The sequence below is a fragment of the Brienomyrus brachyistius genome, chromosome 2, assembly GCF_023856365.1.
Source record: "Brienomyrus brachyistius isolate T26 chromosome 2, BBRACH_0.4, whole genome shotgun sequence".
Classification (NCBI taxonomy): Eukaryota; Metazoa; Chordata; class Actinopteri; order Osteoglossiformes; family Mormyridae; genus Brienomyrus; species Brienomyrus brachyistius.
In genome coordinates this window covers 30,257,366-30,280,627 of record NC_064534.1, presented here as the reverse complement: position 1 = coordinate 30,280,627, position 23,262 = coordinate 30,257,366, and the positions used below count along the sequence as shown (strand labels likewise).

The following is a 23,262-nucleotide window of genomic DNA, read 5'->3' as shown; positions in this document are numbered from 1 at the left end:
TATTAACGCTCCTGTAGGAATGATGCAACCAGTTTATCGGCGGAGAAACATCGCTGTTGTTCTTATTGTTACTTAAGCGTAGCTGTTTGCCTCGCGCTCTTGTGGTTTGTCACATCAATGTAGGGCAACGACGCCGGCCGATTACTGCTCTCACGCAAACGGAAGCCACGGATGCAAAATGACATGGCCCTCCTCCCCCCAGCGCGCTCAGCTTCCATCTCGTCAAACCCTGGCGACAGTGTCGTCACTGTGCAGGCTGGTACTGTGCAGGCTGTCACTGTGAAGGCTGGCACTGTGTAGGCTGGCACTGTGAAGGCTGGCACTGTGAATGCTGTCACTGTGCAGGCTGTCACTGTGAAGGCTGGCACTGTGCAGGCTGGCACTGTGAATGCTGTCACTGTGCAGGCTGTCACTGTGAAGGCTGGCAGTCGAGTGTTGAGCGGCAGGTGAGCGGGTGAGGGAGCATTCACATTATCATCTTAAACAGAGAGATCAGAGGAAGATGGGTCACAGCGGGAAAGCAGGAAAAAACTCATTAATTCCACGCGGGAAAAAAAAACGAGTTTATAACCCCTATTAGACAACATCTCCGTCTTTTTCAAACAGCAAGGCATCATCTTCCTGTTGGAAACCCAAGATGGTAACCAACCATGCACAGAAACTTTACATGAGAAGATATGTTTTTGCTGTTTTTTATCCCTCAGAATGTGAATAGTGTTTGTGCTGAATGTGAATCATGTATTGATATTAAGAGCTGAGAAACGTGCATCAGCAAGCCTCTCACCACATGTAAATAGTGGCCGTTTGGAGGACCGAGGCAGAGGGCAGAATTTAAAGAGGCCAGAGTCTTAGACGTAGCGATACTCGATCCTCACCGCAGAATCCTACACACGGGCGGTACCACCACCCGGCGAACATGGATCAAACACACCCAGAGCTCCGGCCACTTCCGGGAAACACAATGCTACCACAGCAGTACCTTTCAGGACACTAGGTCCAATTACAGTTTTTATGTCCTCCAGTATGCTACACAGTCTTCGAACTGGGATCCCAGTGAGACCCGATCAAACGCGGCCCCCTTGCGACGAACGAGATGCAGGACGAAAGCTGAGCAGCCGGTGTGGCCACAGCGTTACTCTGGAGAGCCGCCAGACGGTCATGGGTGACGTTACCATGGGGAAAAGAGCTTGTGAGGCATGGAGCCCCCAGCAGTAACATGGGAACACTGAAGGCGCAGCAACGGATTAAAATGCGTGGGAAGCTGGGCGGATGGGGGAAACACATAAAACAGGAGGAAAACACTGCTAAATTTAACAGAGTGCCATTAACGGAAAGGGGAAGCACATGTAAAGATCTCTAGACGTCCAAGACCAGATCAGTCCGAGGGAGAAAGAGCTTTACACAATGATAAAGTTAAATCAATCATTTTAAAAATTTCCATCCATCCATCCATCCATCCATTTTCCAAACCGCGTATCCTACCGGGTCGCGGGGGGTCCGGAGACTATTAAAAAAAAAAATTCAGATAGATAATAGTTATTATTCCATAATAATGCATTATCCTTTTCTGCAGGTGCATGAATTTCATCCAGTTTGTTCAGAAAAGCTCAGCCAGTTGGGAAGTCTGACTTAACTCTGATGGAAAAAGCATAACAGCTTGACAGAAAGCAGTTCAATGTTTATAAGACCCGTACATTGTCCAAACAACATAGAAACCAGCCAAAGAGTGTGAGGCGTACGCCGAAAATGCCACATACCAGCACCAACCAAACGGTGGAAAGCCTGGAAAGAAAACGGCGGCCTCCCTGGACACAAGCCTTTATGGCGGCCAAAGGAAGCCAGAGGCTCTTTAAACATCTGCTTCCTTTCCTGTTTCTCTCTGAATGTCTCCATTTTTTTTTTTTTTTAATTAGGGCGTTTGTAATTCATCTTAGACTCCCCATTGCATCCTTTACCATCACAGGACCTGATGATCCAAACACCATCAGCGGCTAATTTTCAGCAATGCTGGAATAAAAATATTTATTATATATTTTATATATATATATATATATAAAAACAAATAACACCCGAGTTGAACGGTAGCATGAACGGTAGGCCATCACTTGATGTTTGCATAATTTCATGCTTGGCCTTGAGGTCTGTCCACATAAACTGTCCAATCTGAGTGCTTTAATACTGCTCTATAATATTAGAATATGGAAACTACTGATTTGGAGATTCATCATGAACGTTTGAAGAAGGCACTATGCCCATTATGGCACACAGCATCAGCATCACCACGGGGTTCTTCTTGAGAAACGTGACGTCCAGCACGCATCACAAGCCCGGGAGCTGCATGGGGCGTCAGCGCAAGGCATGAATACCGACAACCTGTGCTACGAGGCGCTCTGGGGACCTTGTCACACAACGGGCAATGCTGCCGGCAGATGGTTTTAATAACCGGCAAATGGAACACATCCTAATACGGTGCCCTTGACCGAGAAGGAGATTAATGCAAAACGAAGAGGCGGACATGCTGTACTTAAACCGAAAAGGACTCGTTTTTCATTACCCAACAGGTTAACAAGCTTCTGTGAAATACTGCAAGGATCAGAAAGCCATTCCTTAGCAGTGAAGGACGAAGCGTGCTCTGAACACACCGATAAATGAGTAAAACCATAAAACGCTTTTCTAGTAAACAAGACAGAAAGTCGCTCTCAGCAGCCTTAAGTCCTGATTGCTTCTGACATGCCGCTTCCCAGAGTAGAGACATACTTCTAACGGCAGAAGAAAACGCGAGGTCTCCGAGGCCACATCTCCATCTCTTCAGCCTGTGGAATAGACACTGCAGGTGTTTTATTTAAAGGCTTGTCATCTCTGGCAGCCCGTGTTGACTTCTGCTCACCCCGAATGCTACCTGCAGACTTATCTGAAGGACCCCTTCAACCGTGGCCTGACTGGCACGTTCAGAGGCTGGACCGTCACTCTTCGGCAGTGTACCTACTTGGCAAAAAAAAAGGAAATTTCTTCAGGAAATGTGTCGGCAAAGAAATTTCAGTTGGGATGAGTAAAATCTCGTGAATCAGATCGACAAGCTCCCAGTGGTGTGGTGTGATGTTATGCCCAGATTCCAGAAACCATCAGTAACACATTTAGACCTTTTGGTTTCTGATTTTAATGCTAAAATGTTTTAGACAAAGGGACACAGGAAAATTAAGGCTGAGGACCGACCTTGAAGCAAACCAGGAGAATCACAAGAGGACCAACAGTGCTTAAGGCAGCCAGCATTTTCACAGAGCAGTCAAAGCGAGCCTTTAAGTATAAATGTGCTACAATGAGAAATCTTCAAACATTTTAACTAGTTCAATATAATGAAGAATCTGATATGAAACTCATTGTATTACACACAGTACCTTTTCACCCATTTGATGCTTTAGCCCGATTTTTAATTCAATTTTGAAGCATATTTTATAGAATTTTTCTTCCTGGCTACCCTGACTGGTTTACCAGTCAATTTTGCAACAAATCTCCAAATAACAGAAATAACAAAAACAGGAAAGAAATTAGCCACACAATCAAAACAAAAAAAAAAACGACTTCCAAGTTGACTTATTTTGTGTAACCCGAAATGCTGCAAGGATTTCAGGAACCTGTTCTAATACTGCAGCCTCTTCCTGGCGCTTCTGACCACCGCGACCCAAGAGAGGGCTAAAGAAAAACTCACGGAAGATCCAGGGTCGACAACCGCAACTGTTCCGCTTCCTTTACGGCAGAGGTGAGATGTTTCCCTGCAGCCGAGCCTAAGTATTCTTAACTTGGATGCAGTGAGCACATTTCACCAAGACTGAACTGAGGAACCATTATGTCAGAACTTCATAACTCAAAACCCCATCGCAATTAAACACTCGTGCAAAAGAGCACTTCAAGGATCAAGGTAACACCATAGAGGAATTTAATAAATTTAGACACAGACTAGAAAAAACAGACAAAATGCATTTTGTATTAAAGAAACAATAACAACTAGTAACAGGTTGTTTCGTTCAACTGTAAGCGTACATTTTTTTGTTCTTTTTTTAGTCATAAAATAGTGTCTTAACAATCTATTCAATACCAAAGCAGAACCAGTAGTTCTTACTGAATGACATGTTCCAGAATTGCTACGTACAGTAGAAAACCATAGATGTCTAAACATCATTTAAATGAGTTATGTTATGTATTATGCAGAGGACGGCGGGACCCAGTTATACAGAGCCTGGCACGATACATAGGCTAAGAAATTCTGCTATGATTACACATTCTTACGATTCTGCAAAAGGAAATCTGTAAACTTATGTACAGCTGTTACATGTTAACCTCATGCCCGTTATATGTTAATTAGAACACTTTAGAGATCTGGATGCAGTGGCTTTTCTATGCTTTATCTCATTCTCTTTACTTCAGTGATCCTTCTCCAAATGAGCTCGTTTCATACTGCACCAAAAATAGTGATTTATTGGGGGGGGGGGGGGGGGGGGGGATAAACACAGACCTGGGGGAAACACAGAAGCTCTGATGGGGTCTCCTTTGCTCATCATTCTCCCCCAAATCAGTTGGTCTCAGCCGACTATATCAGAGGTTCTTAGATGGAGTTCAGTCATGAATGCTGAGCATTCAAGACACTGGTACCTTGAAGAGACGTCCTTTAAAGAACTTATTACAATACAAATGCCCCCACCCATCAGATGCTATGCAGACAAGTGACTGTTTTCAGCCTGAATGTATTTCTAAAATATAAATAGCAACACATATTTTTTTTATCAATTCTTTTCTAAAAATCACTTTGGTATTCTACCACTTCCTGCCAAAGTCGGTAAATGTCTTGCACGCATCATTTGGGGGCCACCGCATTTGATCACACCACAAGATGGCCTTCCTTTGTTCGTCGCCGACAAGCGTGTACTCGCAGTGTCATCGTTTCAGGTCACAAATGAGAGCGTTTCGCAGACAGGCAACACGACTCGGTTCACACGGGAATAAAACAATTCACCACAACGAAGAAGTGAGGAGCTCACCGCACTGAGGGCACTGCTGCCTCGATGACTGGAAAGAACGCAGAAATCCATCCTCCATGTGAAAGACACTTTTCTTTTTTTTATTATTACTATTTTTTAATCCTCTTTCTGCTGACTAGGAGTTTAAAGCAAAAAGCCATGAACAGTCTCGTAACTGTTCCGAAATGCACGCCCTCTACAAAAGTCATGTGATGTCGCATAAATAGTCGCATAGGTATCAGAAACGCACACAGACATACGCATGCACGCCCACACATACACTTACAGATGTGTACGTGTTTGTAATCTATACATACCTGTCTGTGCAGCCCAAAAATAATAAAAAAAAATACAAAAAAACTAAATTAAAATAGAAGAGATAGTTGGCAGGGATTGGGGTTAGGATTATACACACCATGTTTAGTATAAAAATCCTTCAAGAGCACCCAAAGACCCTTTGCATCGCGACAACAACATTGAAGATTCGGAGCCAGGGCAGGGTTCACGAGACCGATGGTCGTTTGGGTCTCGTTCCGGGCCACACCGCGGAGGAGCCACACGCATACCAACACCGGCAGCATCATCGGGTGGCACCTGAAGGAGTGGGACAGCAAAAAGCTGGAATCTCGGACTGTTATTAGGTTACTTTGTGCTTCGGTTGGCTGCTGGAGGGTTTCCACGACAACGGCCAGAAGCGACATTCCTCTCCAGACGCATCTTTGCGAGACGACACCGTGTAAGACTAGGTTTGATTTGGAATCCTGTCAGCATCCCGCTGTGGCTTCTGCTCGAAATGGGGCCAGTTTGCGGTTTTACTTGCTCCCCACTGCGGTCTCCGCTCGAAACGGGGTCGTCTTGCGGTTTAACGTGCTCCCCACTGCGGTCTCCGCTCGAAACGGGGCCAGTGTGCGGTTTTACTCGCTCCCCACCGCGGCTTCTGCTCGAAAAGAGGCCGGCTTGCAGTTTACGCTATCCACACTGTAGCTTGCTGAGCCCAGCCGGGTCCCTGTGCTCCTAGAGCCCCTGCAGATGAGTGCAAACAGGCCCCATAACTCTAGATCCTACTACCAAATGCGGAGAAACACCAAAACCAATACGATATACAGCAGTACCAATATGAACAACTTCATCTATAGCAGCAAAAGGCACTGTACATCAGCAGATCCACACATGGGGGTCTTTTAAGCATTCAATACACAGACTGTTCCAGAAAATAAAACGAAAGAAAAAAAAATAACAATGTGCTATTTACAGACAACTGCCAAGGAACATGTTCAGGAAAAAATTTAGAAAACGAGTCCTCTGTAAGACATCTGCAGGAAGTTCCAAGCCTAGAGGAGGTGATGGCCAATCACACGGCTAATCCCCGTCACGTGACACAGGTCCACCTGGAGTGCTGCTTTTGCTGTTTTGCGGCCGCCTCCTTCCGTTTATCTCCCCACAAAGACATGGAGACCAATCAATCCCCTCTCCTCCATTGCAGGCAGAGCAATCAATCTCTGTTCTCCGATCCACACGGGGGGCTAATCGATGCCCGCTCCCCTGTCTGCAGGGAGACCAGTCGATTCCAGAACCCCCCCCTCCCCGCCATCCTCCAAGGTGCCGTCTGGACCCTGTGAAAAGGGAAGGTAATCCGGCTCCGTCTGGCCCAGCTCGCTAAACGTGTCGCCTGCACATGATCTTGCTGTTTTCCTCCACATCTGGGGATGGACGACTCCTGAAAACCTGCAAATTGGAGGAGGAGAGTGATTAGCTACCACTTACAAAACTGACCGAAAGCCACTACGTTCAATGCATCCATCTCCACTAGTTAAACAGTTCTGCCTTCATGCTCTACTACTGGTGGGTCATTACCACCCGAGAGGCAACACCACAGAGCAGAATGTAGCTGAAATGTCCCTCAGACACTGTGACCTGCCGCACACTGATAATGCAGCTTGTATGTGTGTAGTTCCTGTGTAATAACTCAGCACTGCTACGCACAGCAGGGCTCCCAACGCACTCGATGCCTGAGTGTGTGCAGGAAATCAGCGCGTTCGGCGTGACAGTCCGCTGAGCTCCGTCTTTCCAGGTGCCCACGGAAGCATTCATTATCTCCCTACTAATTGTACAAATCTCCAGCCACCATACTGGCAAAGCAGATGTTATTAGAGCAGCGAAATGCTTCACTTACAAAAATACCCTTTCAGTTCACGCTAATCATCTCTTTCCCATTGTTGTACTAGATGTTCGCTGTCACTGTAATTGCTTTAACCTTTATTCAGTTCAAAATTCATTTCATGAAAGTTAAAGAGCAAATGTGAGATTGTTATATATAAATGGATGCGACTGGAAAGATTTTTCAAATGGTAATTTACTTTCTAGAGCTGACTGAATCTTGTAAGCTGTCATGTAAATTTGGGGCTTCGTATGTGGCAAGAAGTTAGCATGTGGTAAACAAGTAGACATCCATCTCTGCCCTCTCCTCTACTATATACTGTTTTTCGGGGCATTTTCTGTGTGCCAGAGAGCATGCATCTGCTTAAGACTCCAACCAGCAACTGAGATTTTGTGGTGTAAAACTGTTTATCTTCCATTACCCTTGGACAACAGTCCTGAGGTAACTTAATATAGACAGAGGCTTGTACAAAGCAAGTTCATATGTGAAACTGGGGGGAAATGATTGACATCTGACTTTCATTCTGTTGGGATGAGACTGAGAAGAAAGAGACATAAATGCAAATGCCCTTGTGTGTGTGTGTGTGTGCGTGTGTGTGTGTGTCTGTGTGTGTGTGTGTGTATGTGTGTGGCACAGGCCCCACTTGCAGACGTACCTTCCCAGTGGGCTGAAGCCTCACACAGATGTCTGCAGTTCCACTGAAACACTCATTTAAAAAAAAAATAATGAAAAGAAACTTCTTTATAAATAAATAGCTTAAAGCCGCTGTACAAAGCCAAAAGGGGTTCGTTTCCAGGCCGAAGGAACCAGCTCTCCTCGCCTCTGAATCAGAGCGTGAAAAATTTGGTATGGCGAGTGACGGGCCCAGGGTAATGTCATGGGGATTGGGGTGGGGGACGTCGTGGGGACCGGTGTATCCGCCAGTAGGTCAGCGCTGAAGGAAAACTTGGGTCTTATAGAAACAAATATAACAAAGTGCTTAGACGGGGCTTTTGTTGTCTTCAGTTGTAACTCCTCCCCCCCCACCCCCCCACCCCCCAGCCCCACCTCCCTGCCTGTCTAATAAATAACTTCATAGACTGTGGCTTTCTTGTCCCCGGAGCCCGTGACGATGTATTTGTCATCGACGGAGATGTCACAGCTCAGCACGGAGGACGACTCCTTGGACTGGAAGGGAGAGAGGAAAATATATCAGTCTCGTGGTGGTGGGGGGGGGGGGCGTCTGTGCTGCATTTGTCCAGACTTCAGCTTTCAAAGAGCCTAAACAGCAACACATGGTGAGAAACCCAATCTCTGTCCAGACAGAGTGAGCGTGTGACCAGCCTGCCAGAAATAAATGATTTAATAGACTATTTTCTTAGTGGTCGCTGGCAAAGCCGGCCCTTTAAATTCAGCACGTTCAAAACGACCCGTGATTCCTGGCAGAGGGGGGAAAGTGGCTTCAAACGAGAGTAAAGCAGAAACACAGATAATCCCAGCCTCCTTCACGGACCCCTCCCTTCCCATCACTCGCGTGCTGCAGTCTACCTCGGACAGAAGGACTCAGCTTAATCTTCTCTCGCCTGCATGCATAGGAGTACTTCTCAGTTCACTTAAGATGGTGGTGATTGTCCCTAAGCGCTGACATCCTGAAGAACGTGGATAAGTATGCTGTACAAGGCACTTCATAATCTTCCTTGAAAAACTTAAGGCAACTTAATCAGAATAATGACTGTCGGAGGTTCACTCGGCCAGCTAAAACGGTTTTGGTAATTATTTAGTTTAAAACTACACAGCCATCCATCACCCAGACCACTCGTCCAGTGTCATTCCATGGAGAGGCATGCAAATTTACCACACACTGAGCTGGGGGTAAAAACCTAACCCCCAGACCTACAAGTATGGGCTACAGTCCTATCCAGTGATTCAATGTGGCACCACTACCTCACCAACTTCCCAGTAAATACCTACACAACTGAATCCAATTAGTTCACTAGGCTGCCTAGTGATGAAAATGAAAAAGGAAACATTAACACACACCAGAGTAGGCAGAGAAGCACATTCTGTTAGCAGCATGCAGTTCCGTAACATGGATCTATAAATGATCATCCTCTTCACTGACACCTAGACTGCATCATGCGCCAGGTTTTTCCTACATGATTAAATGATGTGCCTCTGCTTCTTTTAAGAAAGGGTGATTCTTTTGTTGCTGAAAAGTAACAGGTTTCACTTCTGAACTGTGCCAGTTAGCTACATATAGAAAATCGGAACCGAAAAACCGGCAGGAGATGAGCATGTTCGGAATTTGTTATTTGCATTTAACAGAATTTGTAATAAATAAATCCACTATATAATTATGCATGAAAACAAAATCATGGAAGTGCAGTTATGAAAAATATTAAGAAAAAAAATTAGCTGAAGCAAGACTGCATCCTGTCCTGGGACGCACCATCCCCTTATACAGCCCTGACCCTTAGCTGGGACACACCATCCCCTTATACAGCCCTGACCCTTAGCTGGGACACACTATCCCCTTATACAGCCCTGACCCTTAGCTGGGACACACCAGCCCCTTATACAGCCCTGACCCTTAGCTGGGACACACCAGCCCCTTATACAGCCCTGACCCTTAGCTGGGACACACCAGCCCCTTATACAGCCCTGACCCTTAGCTGGGACACACCAGCCCCTTATACAGCCCTGACCCTTAGCTGGGACACACCAGCCCCTTATACAGCCCTGACCCTTAGCTGGGACACACCAGCCCCTTATACAGCCCTGACCTTTAGCTGGGACAAACCAGCCCCTTATACAGCCCTGACCCTTAGCTGGGACACACCAGCCCCTTATACAGCCCTGACCCTTAGCTGGGACACACCAGCCCCTTATACAGCCCTGACCCTTAGCTGGGACACACCAGCCCCTTATACAGCCCTGACCCTTAGCTGGGACACACCAGCCCCTTATACAGCCCTGACCCTTAGCTGGGACACACCAGCCCCTTATACAGCCCAGACCCTTAGCTGGGACACACCAGCCCCTTATACAGCCCTGACCCTTAGCTGGGACACACCAGCCCCTTATACAGCCCTGACCCTTAGCTGGGACACACCAGCCCCTTATACAGCCCTGACTCTTAGCTGGGACACACCAGCCCCTTATACAGCCCTGACTCTTAGCTGGGACACACTAGCTCCTTGTACAGCATTGACACTTAGCTGGTTCTTACCTGGAATATACTGGCTCCATACACTTAGCATTGACACTTATAGCCATGGTTCTTACCTGGAATATACTGGCTCCATACGGTGTCCTCCAGGCATTAAGGAGGTTGTCCTTCCCAGTGCTAACAAACCATTTACCTGTGAAAAGTCAGACAAAACAGGGATCTCGTTACCCCACAACTCTTCCGCAAGTTAATCGCACATCGGCAAAAAGAGCAGAGCAGGGTCTGCTGGAGAGCTTTCCACTCATGCACAGTAATTATGCCTCTGAGGGAAAAGAACATCATTGTGTTAATATGGAGGAAGAGCAGGATGCAGGCTGGTAGGGATGGAGAAGGCCCACTAGCAGCAAGCAGCACAAAATAAGTGCCCATATCCACATTTATTAGGTTTTTGGAGCGTGAGGATTAAACAGCAGGTTCTTTGGGCATCTGGAGTAGTGACCAGTACCAAGGTCACGCAGCACCCCACACATTAGCGATGTGATAACTTTTATGAGGGATTGGACCCGACATCTGGGTACCTGTCACACAAATCCCATGTGACTTCCCAGGGGTGACCGAATGCAGTCATCTGCATGCCCAACATTCCGGAGCACAAGCCAGCTTCAGATGGGAGCAGATTGGTGTCGAGCAGTCCAGCAAGATTCCCAGAACAGATGCATTACGAGAGTGATGGAGTCTTAGAGGGGGACCATGGTTTGTCACGGCAACAGAGTCTGCCTTTTGTAGGGAGTCGTCCCTATCCAGCGCCCGCCCAAGAGCCACTTGGAGCAGCGGCGAGACCGAAGGGCATCTCCTCTGAGCACAAGGTGCTGATCTCCCTCTAGAATTTGCGATGAACATTAGGGAGCCCATGAAGCGCTTTCTCTTACAGTCAAACAGTGTTTTTGGAGCGGCCCTGCGGTACGTACTGGAGTGTTTCACACCAACTTGCGCGGATTACCGGGAATTACTGTTATCTCTATGGGGAGAAGAGAAGAGGCTAAGCTGCGATTTGCGGAAGCCGCAGCGGCGCTTAGTTCCGACATCGTCCCTACAAACTCTACTCCGACTCCAGCCTTTGATCAGGGGAAATCGGAGCCCCTTGATGGCGGTAAACATCCAGCCTGTGCGACTCATTTACCGATGATAACGAGTTAATCCAATCAACTGCGCGTCAACAGGGCCCTGCCAGCCCCTCAATTACCATTCTTGTCCCCGCACTACCATCGCCATGACAACCACTGGTGTTGTCCCCACCCACCCAATCACCCCCGGGCCAACGGCAGGGTGGCTGGGCCTCACTTAAAGCCTGGTAATGAAGGCATGATACTGAAAACAGCTGGACTGCCTGCCATTCTGCGCAAGCCGCTCAGGACCCATCAAACGTGTCACCGAGTCAAGTCCGCAAAAGTGCCATGGCAACGGAAATGTGCAAGCAATGCCCGAAGCGATGGAAAAAGGCACACTTGTCAGAAAATTTATCGGGTTGTGAAAATAAGCAAATAATTAGACTAGAGTTGCTCTTAAACGACGCATAAGCTAAAATGGCAAGTAACTGTTTTCACTGCCAATCCGTAGTCCAATCACACAAAGACAATGTAACAATAGAGCCGGTGCATTAAACTACCAACCAGAATCCAACTACAGCACGTGGATGAGTCCATTAAGTGAGTTTAGGTAGGTTTTGTTTTTCCGCCAGTTCAGAATCACAGCGTACGGGCTTGTTTTCTTTGAGATATACCTGATTGGGGAGGCTACGATAAGCATTAACCCCACAAAAACAAACTGCAGCCCGCATTCAGGACAGAGAACAGCACCAACTGCACCTCTCATTAAAGCAAGAGCACTTACTGTAAACTGACCATAAGTCAATAATCAACCGTGTTACTCTAGCTGTTTAGGTAAACAAAAACCTTTATGAGGAAGAGTCATGGGATCTTACCACAGTGGGCGAACTTGAGGGACAGCACGCAGCTCTCGTGCAGGTGCAGCTGGTATTTGTCCGGCTTGGTGACGTGCAGGACCTCCACGTTGCTGTTCTCCATGCCCACGGCCAGCCACTCGCCGGTGGGACAGTAGCCCAGGGAGAAGATCTAGAGATGATGCCAGAGTGTGGAGAAAGATGTTAGCAGGACCATGGCAAAATGTGACCAACACAGCATCCAACGTAACCTACTGCGAGGCCATGACTGCATTTCTACAGAAAAAAACCCCCAAGGTGAAAACCCATTGATGAACTAACCAAATACTTAATGTAGAAATCTAGGTTGATCTCTCTACCAAACTCTGACGCAAGGTGCGGGGGGCAGGGCGTGTGAGGGGATGGGGCCCTACCTGGGAGGTGAAGTCGTGCTGCTGGAGCTGCCGGCCCTCCCTCAGGTCCCAGGAGCGCACCGTGTTGTCCAGGCCGCCCGTCCACAGCTTGGTGCCGTCGTTGGAAATGTCGATGCAGCTGGCTCCGTCCGTGTGGCCCTGGAACTGCCTGATTTCACACAAAGAAAATCTTAATGCCGCTTCTCAAGGAAAACCCCTTTGCAATGTACTATAAGATATTAAGGGGATTTTTTTTCCCGGATTTGTAAACAGCAACAGAAAAAAGCAGCAAACTAAAGCTTTTACAGAGAGTAGTAATTTCTCTATTAGTTAACCGCAAATGCAAAAAATTTATTTAGATTTATATTTTAAATTAAACTGCATGTTTACAATATCTGGCCACTGAGGAAGAACCTTGGAAGTTCACAGTTTTGTAAGAAACTGTGCAGAAGTCACCTTGACCTCATGGTGTAAAAATATAGGACATGTCAAAAAGTATTGTGGGCAGGGCCGGAACTTCAGGGGCCCTAGGCAGGCACACAGCCAGAAATAAATGTTGGGGAGGGAGGGCTGGGTGGGTCCCCTCCATATGTTTCAGCAACCAGTTGGGGGGGGGGGGGGGTTGGGTTTTCCTCATAGGTTTTGCCAGCCCTGAGCGTAGGGGGCAGGGGAGGTGTCCGACAGATGCCACAGGAGCCGCTGTGCTCTCACCTGACCAGGGTCTGGTTGTGCAGGTCCCACACGGCGATGTTGCCGTCGCTGCAGCAGGAGAAGCAGACTTTGGAGTCGGGGCTGATGGCCAAGGCGTAGCAGGCGGGCGCCGAGGACGTGAGCTCCGCCTTGATGCGCGGGGTGGGGGCGGCCAGGTCCCAGATGGACAGGGTGCTGGCCTCGCCGCCCACGATCAGGGTGCGGCCGTCGGGAAGGAGTCGGCAGGACCGGATGTAGTTATCCCTGTTCTGTGGAGATGGAAGCCTTTGTCAGTCACTTTCAAGGGGGGGCAGGAGTCCATAGCATTACAGTTATACCTCCTACCCTTAACCCTCTGGAGTCGATGGCATCGTCAGCGATGCTGCATATCTTTCTCGTGTATTTCAGTTCATAACTCGCTGAAATCGTATTGTAGAAACATGAAAAAAAACGCTGACTAAATCCACAATCTGTCTTCATTTCAAAACGTCAATTGTCAGAAGTATTAAAGTTTTTTAAATTAGGTTAAATCGGCTAAAAAGTAAACCATGTCACCTTTCTTTGTTTTACCTGCATCGGGTCATTATTCACATTCGTATCTGCATTCGCATGATAATTAGATGAACAACGCAACGGTGAAACGCGATCCAGATACATCCCCATCAGCACCATAAAAGGGGGGGGGGATGTGGCCAGGTGTGAATGGCCCATTCATACACATGAAAGTTGCTACATATTCAATGCAAGGAGCCCAGAAATAGTGACGAGTCATGTTTTTATTATTCATTTATCAAACTGAATGTCACCATTTACTCGTCTTTATGTAGCCAAGACTTTGGTGATCAGATATCTGGGATCAAAACAAACTGCCAACAATGTTTAATATGTACTTTTATAATGTTTCTGCAAGTGTCCCAAACTGCATTTTGCAATGTCTATACTTTGATGTCAAATTACAAACTTCACATAAATCTGACATGTTTACAAAGTACATAAAAATACAGATCAGCCTAATGCCAAAACAAATATATAAGAAATAATTTGCCATGAATTAAGTTTATGATACCGAATTAAATGTGTGACCATGCCCCAGTCAGTGAGAGTATGTTCCCTACCCCTAGACCCCAGAGAGTTAATGAGCGAATTCAATTAAACCGAATGATGGATTAAATGAACGTCGGCTAAGTATCCAAAAGGAAATGTTTATGCGCACAGACTAATATATAAAAGCCACCATTTATACAGACGCAGGATAATTTATAAAGAAAATGTATACACACACTACACAGTATATAACGAGCATGTAAATAATATTTAATTACACATTTGCACAGTAAGAATTTCAGCCTTAATTATCACTGCAGAGCAAAGACCAAAGGCAAGAAGGTACCAGACGGTTAACCTGCTAATAGACTAGAACAGAGAATACAAAGAGAAGCTGATTAAATATTAAAGTGAACAAGTGGGGCTTGTTTGAACTCAGCCGTGGAATTCATTCGCAAAAGCAAACCTTTTGTCGCCCTGCCGGCTGGGTGCACACAGAGGACGTCGGAAAACGAGTCACAGGTTATTTGTGGGCACCCAAAAACGCACAGTGTCAGCCCTGCACTCAGTCCCCACGGCGATCCTGCGCTGAGCCAAGCCGGCTCTCCTGTCCTGACCTCCGTATGCCTGCTACTTATTATTTTTAACACAAAATCACATGAGGACCTTTAACAAGAAGCACACACCTGGCCCCTAAATCATTCTGTCTGTCTGCCATTCATTCTGAATCACCCACTGAATGCCTGTTAATCGCGGAATGACCCCTCCACCCCCCCCGTTTCCAGCCCCCCCCCGTCATGCAAAGGCGTCCCGCGCTTAAGGCTCTGCCAGGTCAGTGCCAATCAGGGTGCCTTTGTCCCCGCTGCTCCTTTCCCTTGACTCTGCAAGGAACCAGCCCCGGCTCCTGAATGATTATGATCCCTCCACCCCATCATTCACTCCCAGCAGCGAAGAGATGGGGCTGGATATTCAAGAGAGAGTCAAGGTGAGGAAGGGAAAAAACGGCAACGAGAGAAATTAAAAAGTAATAAAGAAAAAACTAGATCCAGCGTGAGTCAATCCAAGGTTTCCCCAAACCGAAAGCAGCCATGAAAAGGTCACCTGACGTCACAGGCGTCACTGATAGGCCATGAGGTCCGCTTTGAAGGGACAGGTGCCTTGCTTTCATCCCTGACTTCCTGCTCCCCTGTCACCCCAAATCACAGCATGGGGGGGTAAACAGGATTCAGCTTTTTTTGAATGCACATCCCAGCCAGCGGGTAGCGCAATGGCCGAGGAACCAGAATCACATGCGAGGCTGCAGGTTCAAATGAGTTACAACGGCTGCTGTATCCCTCACAGAAGGGTGGTCTAAGTCTGAATGGCTTTTCTAAATACTGACAGATATGGACTGAAGGTTGAACGTGCCGTAAGAAGCCCCAGGACGTGCTCTGCGGTGAGGAATCAGAAGGAATCATCCTCCACTCACCAGGCAGTCGAGCTGGGACACGGGGCTCTTGTTGCCAGGGTGACTGATGTCCCAGACCTTGACGCAGCCCTTGCCACCCGTGTAGACGTGCCGGGTGGGGTTGCTGATGGTGACGGCGCACACCACCTCGCCGTGGCTCAGCGTGTTGATCTGCCGGGCGTGCCGTGGGATGCCTGGGCCAATCAGGGCGTCGGGGGGGAAGGGCACGGGCTGCATCTGCCCGTCGGCGCTGACGTGGAAGGAGTAGGCCCTGGGGGGGAGGACGGACAGACTGGTAAGTGTGTTAGTAAGTGTGTATGTATGTGCGTGCGCGTGTGTGTGTGTGAGCAAGTGAAATACCCCTGTTACGGTCGGCCTCCCTCACCCGCAACCTCTGACCTCTGGTAATCCGCTTCATTATTTGAGCCAGTGTAGCACTGTCTGCTAATTCATTAAGAGCATCATTTAAATAATCTGAAGTAACTAATATGAGCCCAGCTCAACACTCGAGCAGATGCCTTAGTGCAGGGATCCCCGCTCAACCATCGGATAAATGCTCCATCCCAGGTCGACCTGAGCGGTCAGGCAATTGGCTGTGCTAATCACCTCCCTGCTGGCAGCAGCTCAGCCTGGGAGCTCGGCTAGCAGCTTAAAGGGAACCTGAGGACCAGCCAGAACCCAAACCATAAACACATGTAGACACACATTTCTATTCATATCTTTGTGGGGACCATCGAATCATTACTATGAGAAAAACCCTAATCCAAACAACGACAATATTAACACCCACCCAGCCCTAACCTTAACCATAAGTAACCAAACAAAATACAAGACTTTTGGAAGTTTTAGTTTTTTTATTGCAGTCACAGACATTTATAGAATTGAGTTTCCCCTTGTGGGGATCGAAAAAATGATCCGTACAATGTCAAAGCATCAGGGTTTTATCACATTGTGGAGACACACAGACACACACAGCACACTTTAATGTAACATATGATCCATAATGGCACAAAAACCTGCAAAATATATTCAAGTATCACTCATTTTATAGACACTTATTCAGCAGAGGGCCAGTCACATTCAAAACTGATCATTTTATTTACTTTTTTAAAAGCTACCTTAAAATTTAATGGAAATAAGTACATATACTTGCAGACCCTCGGCGTACAGCACACATACACATGGACGCACAGACATACATATGGGCACATGCAAATCCACACACGGATATACTCGCACACACATGGACACACGCAAAAACAAACACACACACACACACACACACACACACACACACACACACACACAGCTAGGTACTCCATGCTCGCCAGCCATATTTTCCCAGGATCCCATTCCGGAAACAAGGAGCAGGAGGGGTTACGTACGGTTTTCCGCCTGGGATGCCGGAGAGATTGGGAGGAATGCCGGGAACACGCATGTGATGATGCGGGTCAAAGCCAACCTGTCCAGGACCAAGACCATCAAGAGAGTCGACGTCAGTTTACGGCCTTTTCATTCCGGATAATTCCTCTGCGCTAACCTGAGACAGATGACCAGCGGGGTGCCTTGTGTAGAATTAAAGACCATGTGACCTGTGGTGTGCGCACTAGTGAGTATAGTAGCAAAAAGAACCGTAACGTTTAAAGCATTTGTCGGCCGTGTGGGACTAGTGCCGGTTTTAATCGGACTTTTAGATCAGAGTGTCTGCTGCAGAGCTGCGGCCAGACAACCCTCTGTGACACTGCCAATCCCACAATATATACACCCTTTTTAAAAATCCATTCCAAAAATGATATATTTTATGTATTTGCGTTTGAGATTAGAAACCCAGCTGGCGGGCCAGCTCTGTAAGCACAGGGAGTTTTACGTGCGCCGGGAGAAACATTATCCCAAAGCCTTTCGCCTCCCCTCTGGTGATGGTTTTTGGCCCACAAATGAACCGTGAATTCCGTGGCTGAGCTACAGTGGAGATCTTCTCTTCTGCAAGCCACCCCCCCCCCAGATTTGTCAGTTGGTTTCTTCTGGGATCCGGCTTGGGAAAAGGGGGCATACCATATTTTGAGCCGACCATAGGAAAGGGGTTTAGGTAGTGCTTGTGACTGCAGGGCATGCTTGGTATGATATAGTGCTTGAGGCTGGAATGTTTAAAAAAAATAAATAAAAAAATCTAAGACACGGTGGAGCGTACCATCATCTGCAGTGGGGGGAGGTCTCTGTAACGTACCACTTGTGAGCGGCCATAGGCTGCCGCTGCAGCTGCCGCTGCCGCCGCTGCGCTCATCTGAGGAGAGATGCTGTGGAGGCCGGCGTAGGCGGCCCCCGGGCTGGTCAGGTCCCCATTCATGCCGGCATGGGGCACTATGCCAAAGGGAGCGGGGTAGGGGCAGGGCACAGCCATCGGGGTACGGAGGCCAGGCACTGGGTGAAGGAAAAAGCAGGCCGATGATTAGTGACCTCTGATCTCTGCACAGCAAAGCAGCAGCTGCATTCAGTTTAACAAGTAGGCAGTCTAACTGCATATACATACGTCACAGGGCCCAGGCCCTCAGTGCGTACTTAAGGGGCCCACATACGTCACAGGGCCCAGGCCCTCAGTGCGTACTTAAGGGGCCCACATACGTCACAGGGCCCAGGCCCTCAGTGCGTACTTAAGGGGCCCACATACGTCACAGGGCCCAGGCCCTCAGTGCGTACTTAAGGGGCCCACATACGTCACAGGGCCCAGGCCCTCAGTGCGTACTTAAGGGGCCCACATACGTCACAGGGCCCAGGTCGGGATCTCCCTGCTTCCAGAAGCAGAAGTTACCAGGGGCAACAGTTTCCAAAGTGAGTGCAGAACCACCCCCCCCCCCCCCGGAAATGCAGTTCAGAGGAGGAGCATGATGGCAAGGAGCTTGTGTATGTACGTGCGTATGTGGGGTGTGCATGTGTAAATGTTCATGTGTGCGCATATGTGTGCACAAGGGAGGCTTACCCAGAGGATCTACCCCCGGGGGTTTCCCTGGTAACCCCCTCAGGCCGCTGGCGGAGTTGCTCCCTGGGGTAGTGGCATCAGACCGTGGGGTAGGAGTGCTGGACTTGGACACAGGGGTAGTGGACTTCTCGTTCTGGGGGGGGGAGGGGGGGGATGGACATTAACCATCAGACGAGCAAAACAAGCCACACACCTGAATGTACAACAGGAAGCACAAGTATCGGGGAGATGGCACTAGATATGCAGGTCATGCTCAGAATCACCCAATCAGGATCTCTGTATCATTCGAAGGACCCACCAGGCTGAGCTCTTTGGATTTAGAAGAGGGTGTGCTACTGGAGGAGGCAATGGAGGCGGGACTGATGGGCGCGTCCTTCTTCATCAGCCGACTCTTGTCCAATCCATTTTCCCTGGGGGAGTGGGCAGGACTCCCTCGCGGGGATGCAGGGTCCTGTTCACAGGGGGGTGGACAGGAATCACTTTGCATGACATCATTTGCCGGTGCTCATAGATACGGCCCTCCCCCCCAGTCTGCATGCAGTTGGATGGATGACACTGCATGTTGATATGGTAGCATGAATATGCATGGGCGCCTGTTATCTGGCCACTCTGCCAGGGCAGGTGTTTGCCGCCACATGACACGGAGCCGCAGAGCATCCAACAGGAGGCGCCCTTCGCACCCCGCGCTCCGCCGCCAAGAAGGCATCCTACACCATGCCACTTCCTCTTAGCACCCTGCCTCCCTCATTCACTCACAATTTCTCTCTCTCTGTCTCACATCCACACACTCTCACACTCCGCTTCTCCATTCAGTACAGCCTTCCCCATTTCCCTCCCATATCCCGCCACCAGAGGGGATAATCCCATTCTACCTCATTGGACACGTCCACCACCAGGTTGTCATCGCTCTTCTCCCCGTCGCTGTCCTAAGAATTGCAAAGGGATGGGGTTGGGTGGGGGGGGGGGGGGGGGGGGGGGGAAGGGTTCAATGGATGACTCACCCTTATTTCATGGTGACGCATTCAGTATGTTCACATGGAAGGCGGCGGGTGCAGACTGCGCGGCTTGGCATCTCCATTTCCCTTCTACACCTCGCCCCCAGCCCCACCTCCAGCACAGGCAGCCAGCCAACCCCCCCCCCCCTCCCCAATCTTACATAGCGGGTTGCCAGGTCCTTGTCCTCAGTCTTCTGCTTCTTACTCTCGGATGAGTAGTCAGTGGAGTTGCGGTGCTTCTCCGAAGCTCGGAAGCTGGCCGACGGCGACACAGAGGAGCTCTGCGGGAAGGGGGCCGAGGTCAGTGTCTCCCCAGAAGGCTAGCGCCTACTCGCACATTCCAGCCAGCCGGACAAAGGGACCTTTAAGGCCCTTTCCTAAGAATGCATCGATTTAGGACGACAGCAGCAGAGGAGCTTGGCTGGTCACCCAGGAGGTGCTCTGCTCACCCAGTGCTTGGCTCTACAAATGAGGAAGGCAAAGCCAGCCTCGAGAGAAGCCCACTGCCCCAACCCCCGGCTGAGACAGGATCTTACAGCACTGGCCACGGGGGAGATTAATGTGAGCGATCGTGGAGTACAGAAACCCACCTCTAGTATGAGCATGGCTACCGTGACCACAAACAATATCGTTGAGGAGATTTCAGGGAGAGAGGGACTTATATAGCTGGGGGCCCTGGGTGAACCGGCCCGGCCCAGTGGAGCAGTACCTCAAAGGCCCAGCTTCGGCATACCGTTTGAACGTCTGCTCAGATGGACAGGCCGGACCAGAAAGAAACCCTACTGCTTCAATTTTTGTCCCGCTCTATTCCGGGACAGTGCGTGGACAAGCCGTTCTAAGGCCCAGACCGACAAACTCTTCCCATGTTTCCTCGGTGTGTAATTAAACACCTCAGAGGGCCCAGCCGCTAACTCGATGTGGAAGAATTAGCTGATCACATTAAATGCGACACAGAAGAGCCTCTCAGATGTAATGAGGACAAAGCCACTTGATATGAGCACTGTGTCCTCCTGCGGTCCTCAACAACCTCTAATGCATCCAGCCAGCCAGGAAATCCTACACGGCCCCAGCCAGGGAGTGATGCCCCCCCTCGGCAGGTATTCAGACAGCCCACCGATGCTCCTCCGCCATCGATAACCCGTCACCGATTGGGCAGCCTGGTAGCTGTGACGGCGGGTGGTGCAGCCGGGGCCCCTCTAATGGCCCGGGGGCTCCAGCCTAATAACGGCCCGGGCACCACTCCCCCATCCCCTCGTTACTCCCGTCTTTCTCCTCCGTCTCCGTGCTCCCCCGCGGCTCTGATAGCGGAGGTAATTACTGAGGAGGCTGACAGTGTGTAATTGGGCTGGGAGCCAACAGACGGAGGCTCCAGCTGGGTTCTGGAGCAGTCTGTCGTACGATGTGTGGGGGGGGGGGGGGGAGGGCCAGATTAACTCCAGAAGACATCCCAGGCACACAGAGGAGATCCTGCCCAGCCTGGGAGGAGAGCTCCCCATGTAGAAGGAGGTCCATCCTATGCAGTGAAATCCTCCACTGTAGACCGAACCATTGCACATGAACCCCCCCAAGAAACATAGAGAGAGATGCAGGTATTTTGTCATCCACCAATGCCTGTGCTCCACCTCCCAGCAAGTTAAACAAATAAACATTTTGACTGAAGACTGTAAACTCGCTAAAGGCTCACAGAGACTGACACGACCTGATTCACCCTCTACGAAGGCCAAAATGCACACCTTCAACCGATGAACTCTTACAAAAAACCAAATGTGTCCACGCCTACCGAGTGTCCGGGTGCTGTCATCATGACCAAGTCATTTAGACCGGCTCGAATGTGAGAGGAGACAGGCATGTCCATCAGAAGGACACGGCAGAGCAGGATGCTGCACCCACTGCCAATGCGCAGCACTCCCACCCCCCACCCCCCACCGCAATGAGGCAGATGTGCTGCCAAAAAAAACAGCACAATTCAAACCCTTCACAATGTACGTCCTCCATTAACCTTTCTCAAAGCAATAAACCCGCAAATTAAACCCTCGTGTAAGTCTTTCATTAACGGCAATCTTAATTAATTTAATTGCGTAATGACAGACTCAGGTGCTTCTCGACGACCGAGTCCCTGGAACGCTGCCAGCAGTAGAGCCGGAAGATTCTCCCTGGCGCCTGACCTGTCATTCGGCGTATGACTCTATTTCCCACGTCTCAGGGCTTGTCTTACAGCTCACGTCTATATTGTCCTTGTCTTATATTCTGTCCTAACCTTTACATCTATATTCTCACTGTTCTGTAGCATGCCAGCCACATGCGTGACCATGATCTTATTATACGTTTAAAGTACTATTATCTATGCTGTATTTGCTGGTTGCAAATTAATAGCAATTAGCTGCCTCAGAGTGTGTATGGGTGGGGTCAGACCGTGGTCCAGATATGAAGGGGACAAAAGAGTCTTGGCTTCCAGTCCCCCTGCTGGATGCACCACAGTAACTCTGGCAGGCTACCATGATGCTGACTGAACAAACCCCTATAATCAGATTATGACCACAACCACAAGCCAAGGAACAAGCAGTTGTATCATTTGAGAATTGCCACAGGAAAAAAAGGCAACTCTCTGCTCTCTGGATGAGTTACATTTCATCCATCTTAACACATTGTGAAATGTGGTTAAACGAGAGCTGTGGCTATGTCTGCACCGGATCCCAGCATCGCTGGAGATAAACTGCCGTCGTGTCCGCACCGGATCCCAGCATCGCTGGAGATAAACTGCCGTCGTGTCTGCACCGGATCCCAGCATCGCTCTGAATAAACCACAGTTGTGTCTGCACCGGATCCCAGAATTGCTCTGAATAAACCACAGTTGTGTCTGCACCGGATCCCAGCATTGCTCGAGATAAACTGCCGTCGTGTCTGCACCGGATCCCAGCCTTGCTCTGAATAAACCATAGTTGTGTCTGCACCGGATCCCAGCATTGCTCTGAATAAACCACAGTTGTGTCTGCACCGGATCCCAGCATCGCTGGAGATAAACTGCCGTCGTGTCCGCACCGGATCCCAGCATCGCTGGAGATAAACTGCCGTCGTGTCTGCACCGGATCCCAGCATCGCTCTGAATAAACCACAGTTGTGTCTGCACCGGATCCCAGAATTGCTCTGAATAAACCACAGTTGTGTCTGCACCGGATCCCAGCATTGCTCGAGATAAACTGCCGTCGTGTCTGCACCGGATCCCAGCCTTGCTCTGAATAAACCACAGTTGTGTCTGCACCGGATCCCAGCCTTGCTCTGAATAAACCACAGTTGTGTCTGCACCGGATCCCAGCCTTGCTCTGAATAAACCACAGTTGTGTCTGCACCGGATCCCAGCATTGCTCTGAATAAACCACAGTTGTGTCTGCACCGGATCCCAGCATTGCTCGAGATAAACTGCCGTCGTGTCTGCACCGGATCC

At 49.1% G+C, this 23,262-nt stretch overlaps 1 protein-coding gene and 1 long non-coding RNA gene across 4 annotated transcripts in view; both read right to left on the bottom strand.

Annotated features, from left to right (window-relative positions):
* Nucleotides 1-3,911: 3,911 nt before the first annotated feature.
* LOC125716451 (uncharacterized) lies at nt 3,912-8,203 on the bottom strand. Its single transcript, XR_007384335.1, has 2 exons — nt 7,826-8,203; nt 3,912-6,737 (listed from the first exon to the last, which is right to left on the bottom strand). It is a non-coding gene; the product is annotated as an uncharacterized LOC125716451 (long non-coding RNA).
* The window catches only part of LOC125716341 (transducin-like enhancer protein 4), a 46,485-nt gene continuing 31,426 nt past the window's right edge, over nt 8,204-23,262 (bottom strand). For 2 of the 3 annotated variants that reach the window (XM_048988536.1, XM_048988545.1), the window contains exons 9-20: nt 19,982-20,101; nt 19,698-19,751; nt 19,124-19,276; nt 18,826-18,958; nt 18,076-18,269; nt 17,237-17,313; nt 15,873-16,122; nt 13,382-13,629; nt 12,692-12,839; nt 12,300-12,450; nt 10,435-10,511; nt 8,211-8,337 (exon numbers count right to left, since the gene is read on the bottom strand). In XM_048988536.1, coding sequence (XP_048844493.1) covers nt 8,230-8,337; nt 10,435-10,511; nt 12,300-12,450; nt 12,692-12,839; nt 13,382-13,629; nt 15,873-16,122; nt 17,237-17,313; nt 18,076-18,269; nt 18,826-18,958; nt 19,124-19,276; nt 19,698-19,751; nt 19,982-20,101 — 1,713 coding nt within the window. In that variant the 3' untranslated portion in view covers nt 8,211-8,229. Of the gene's footprint in view, nt 8,338-10,434; nt 10,512-12,299; nt 12,451-12,691; nt 12,840-13,381; nt 13,630-15,872; nt 16,123-17,236; nt 17,314-18,075; nt 18,270-18,825; nt 18,959-19,123; nt 19,277-19,697; nt 19,752-19,981; nt 20,102-23,262 lie in introns of all 3 variants that reach the window. The other variant, XM_048988527.1, reaches the window with a different exon arrangement.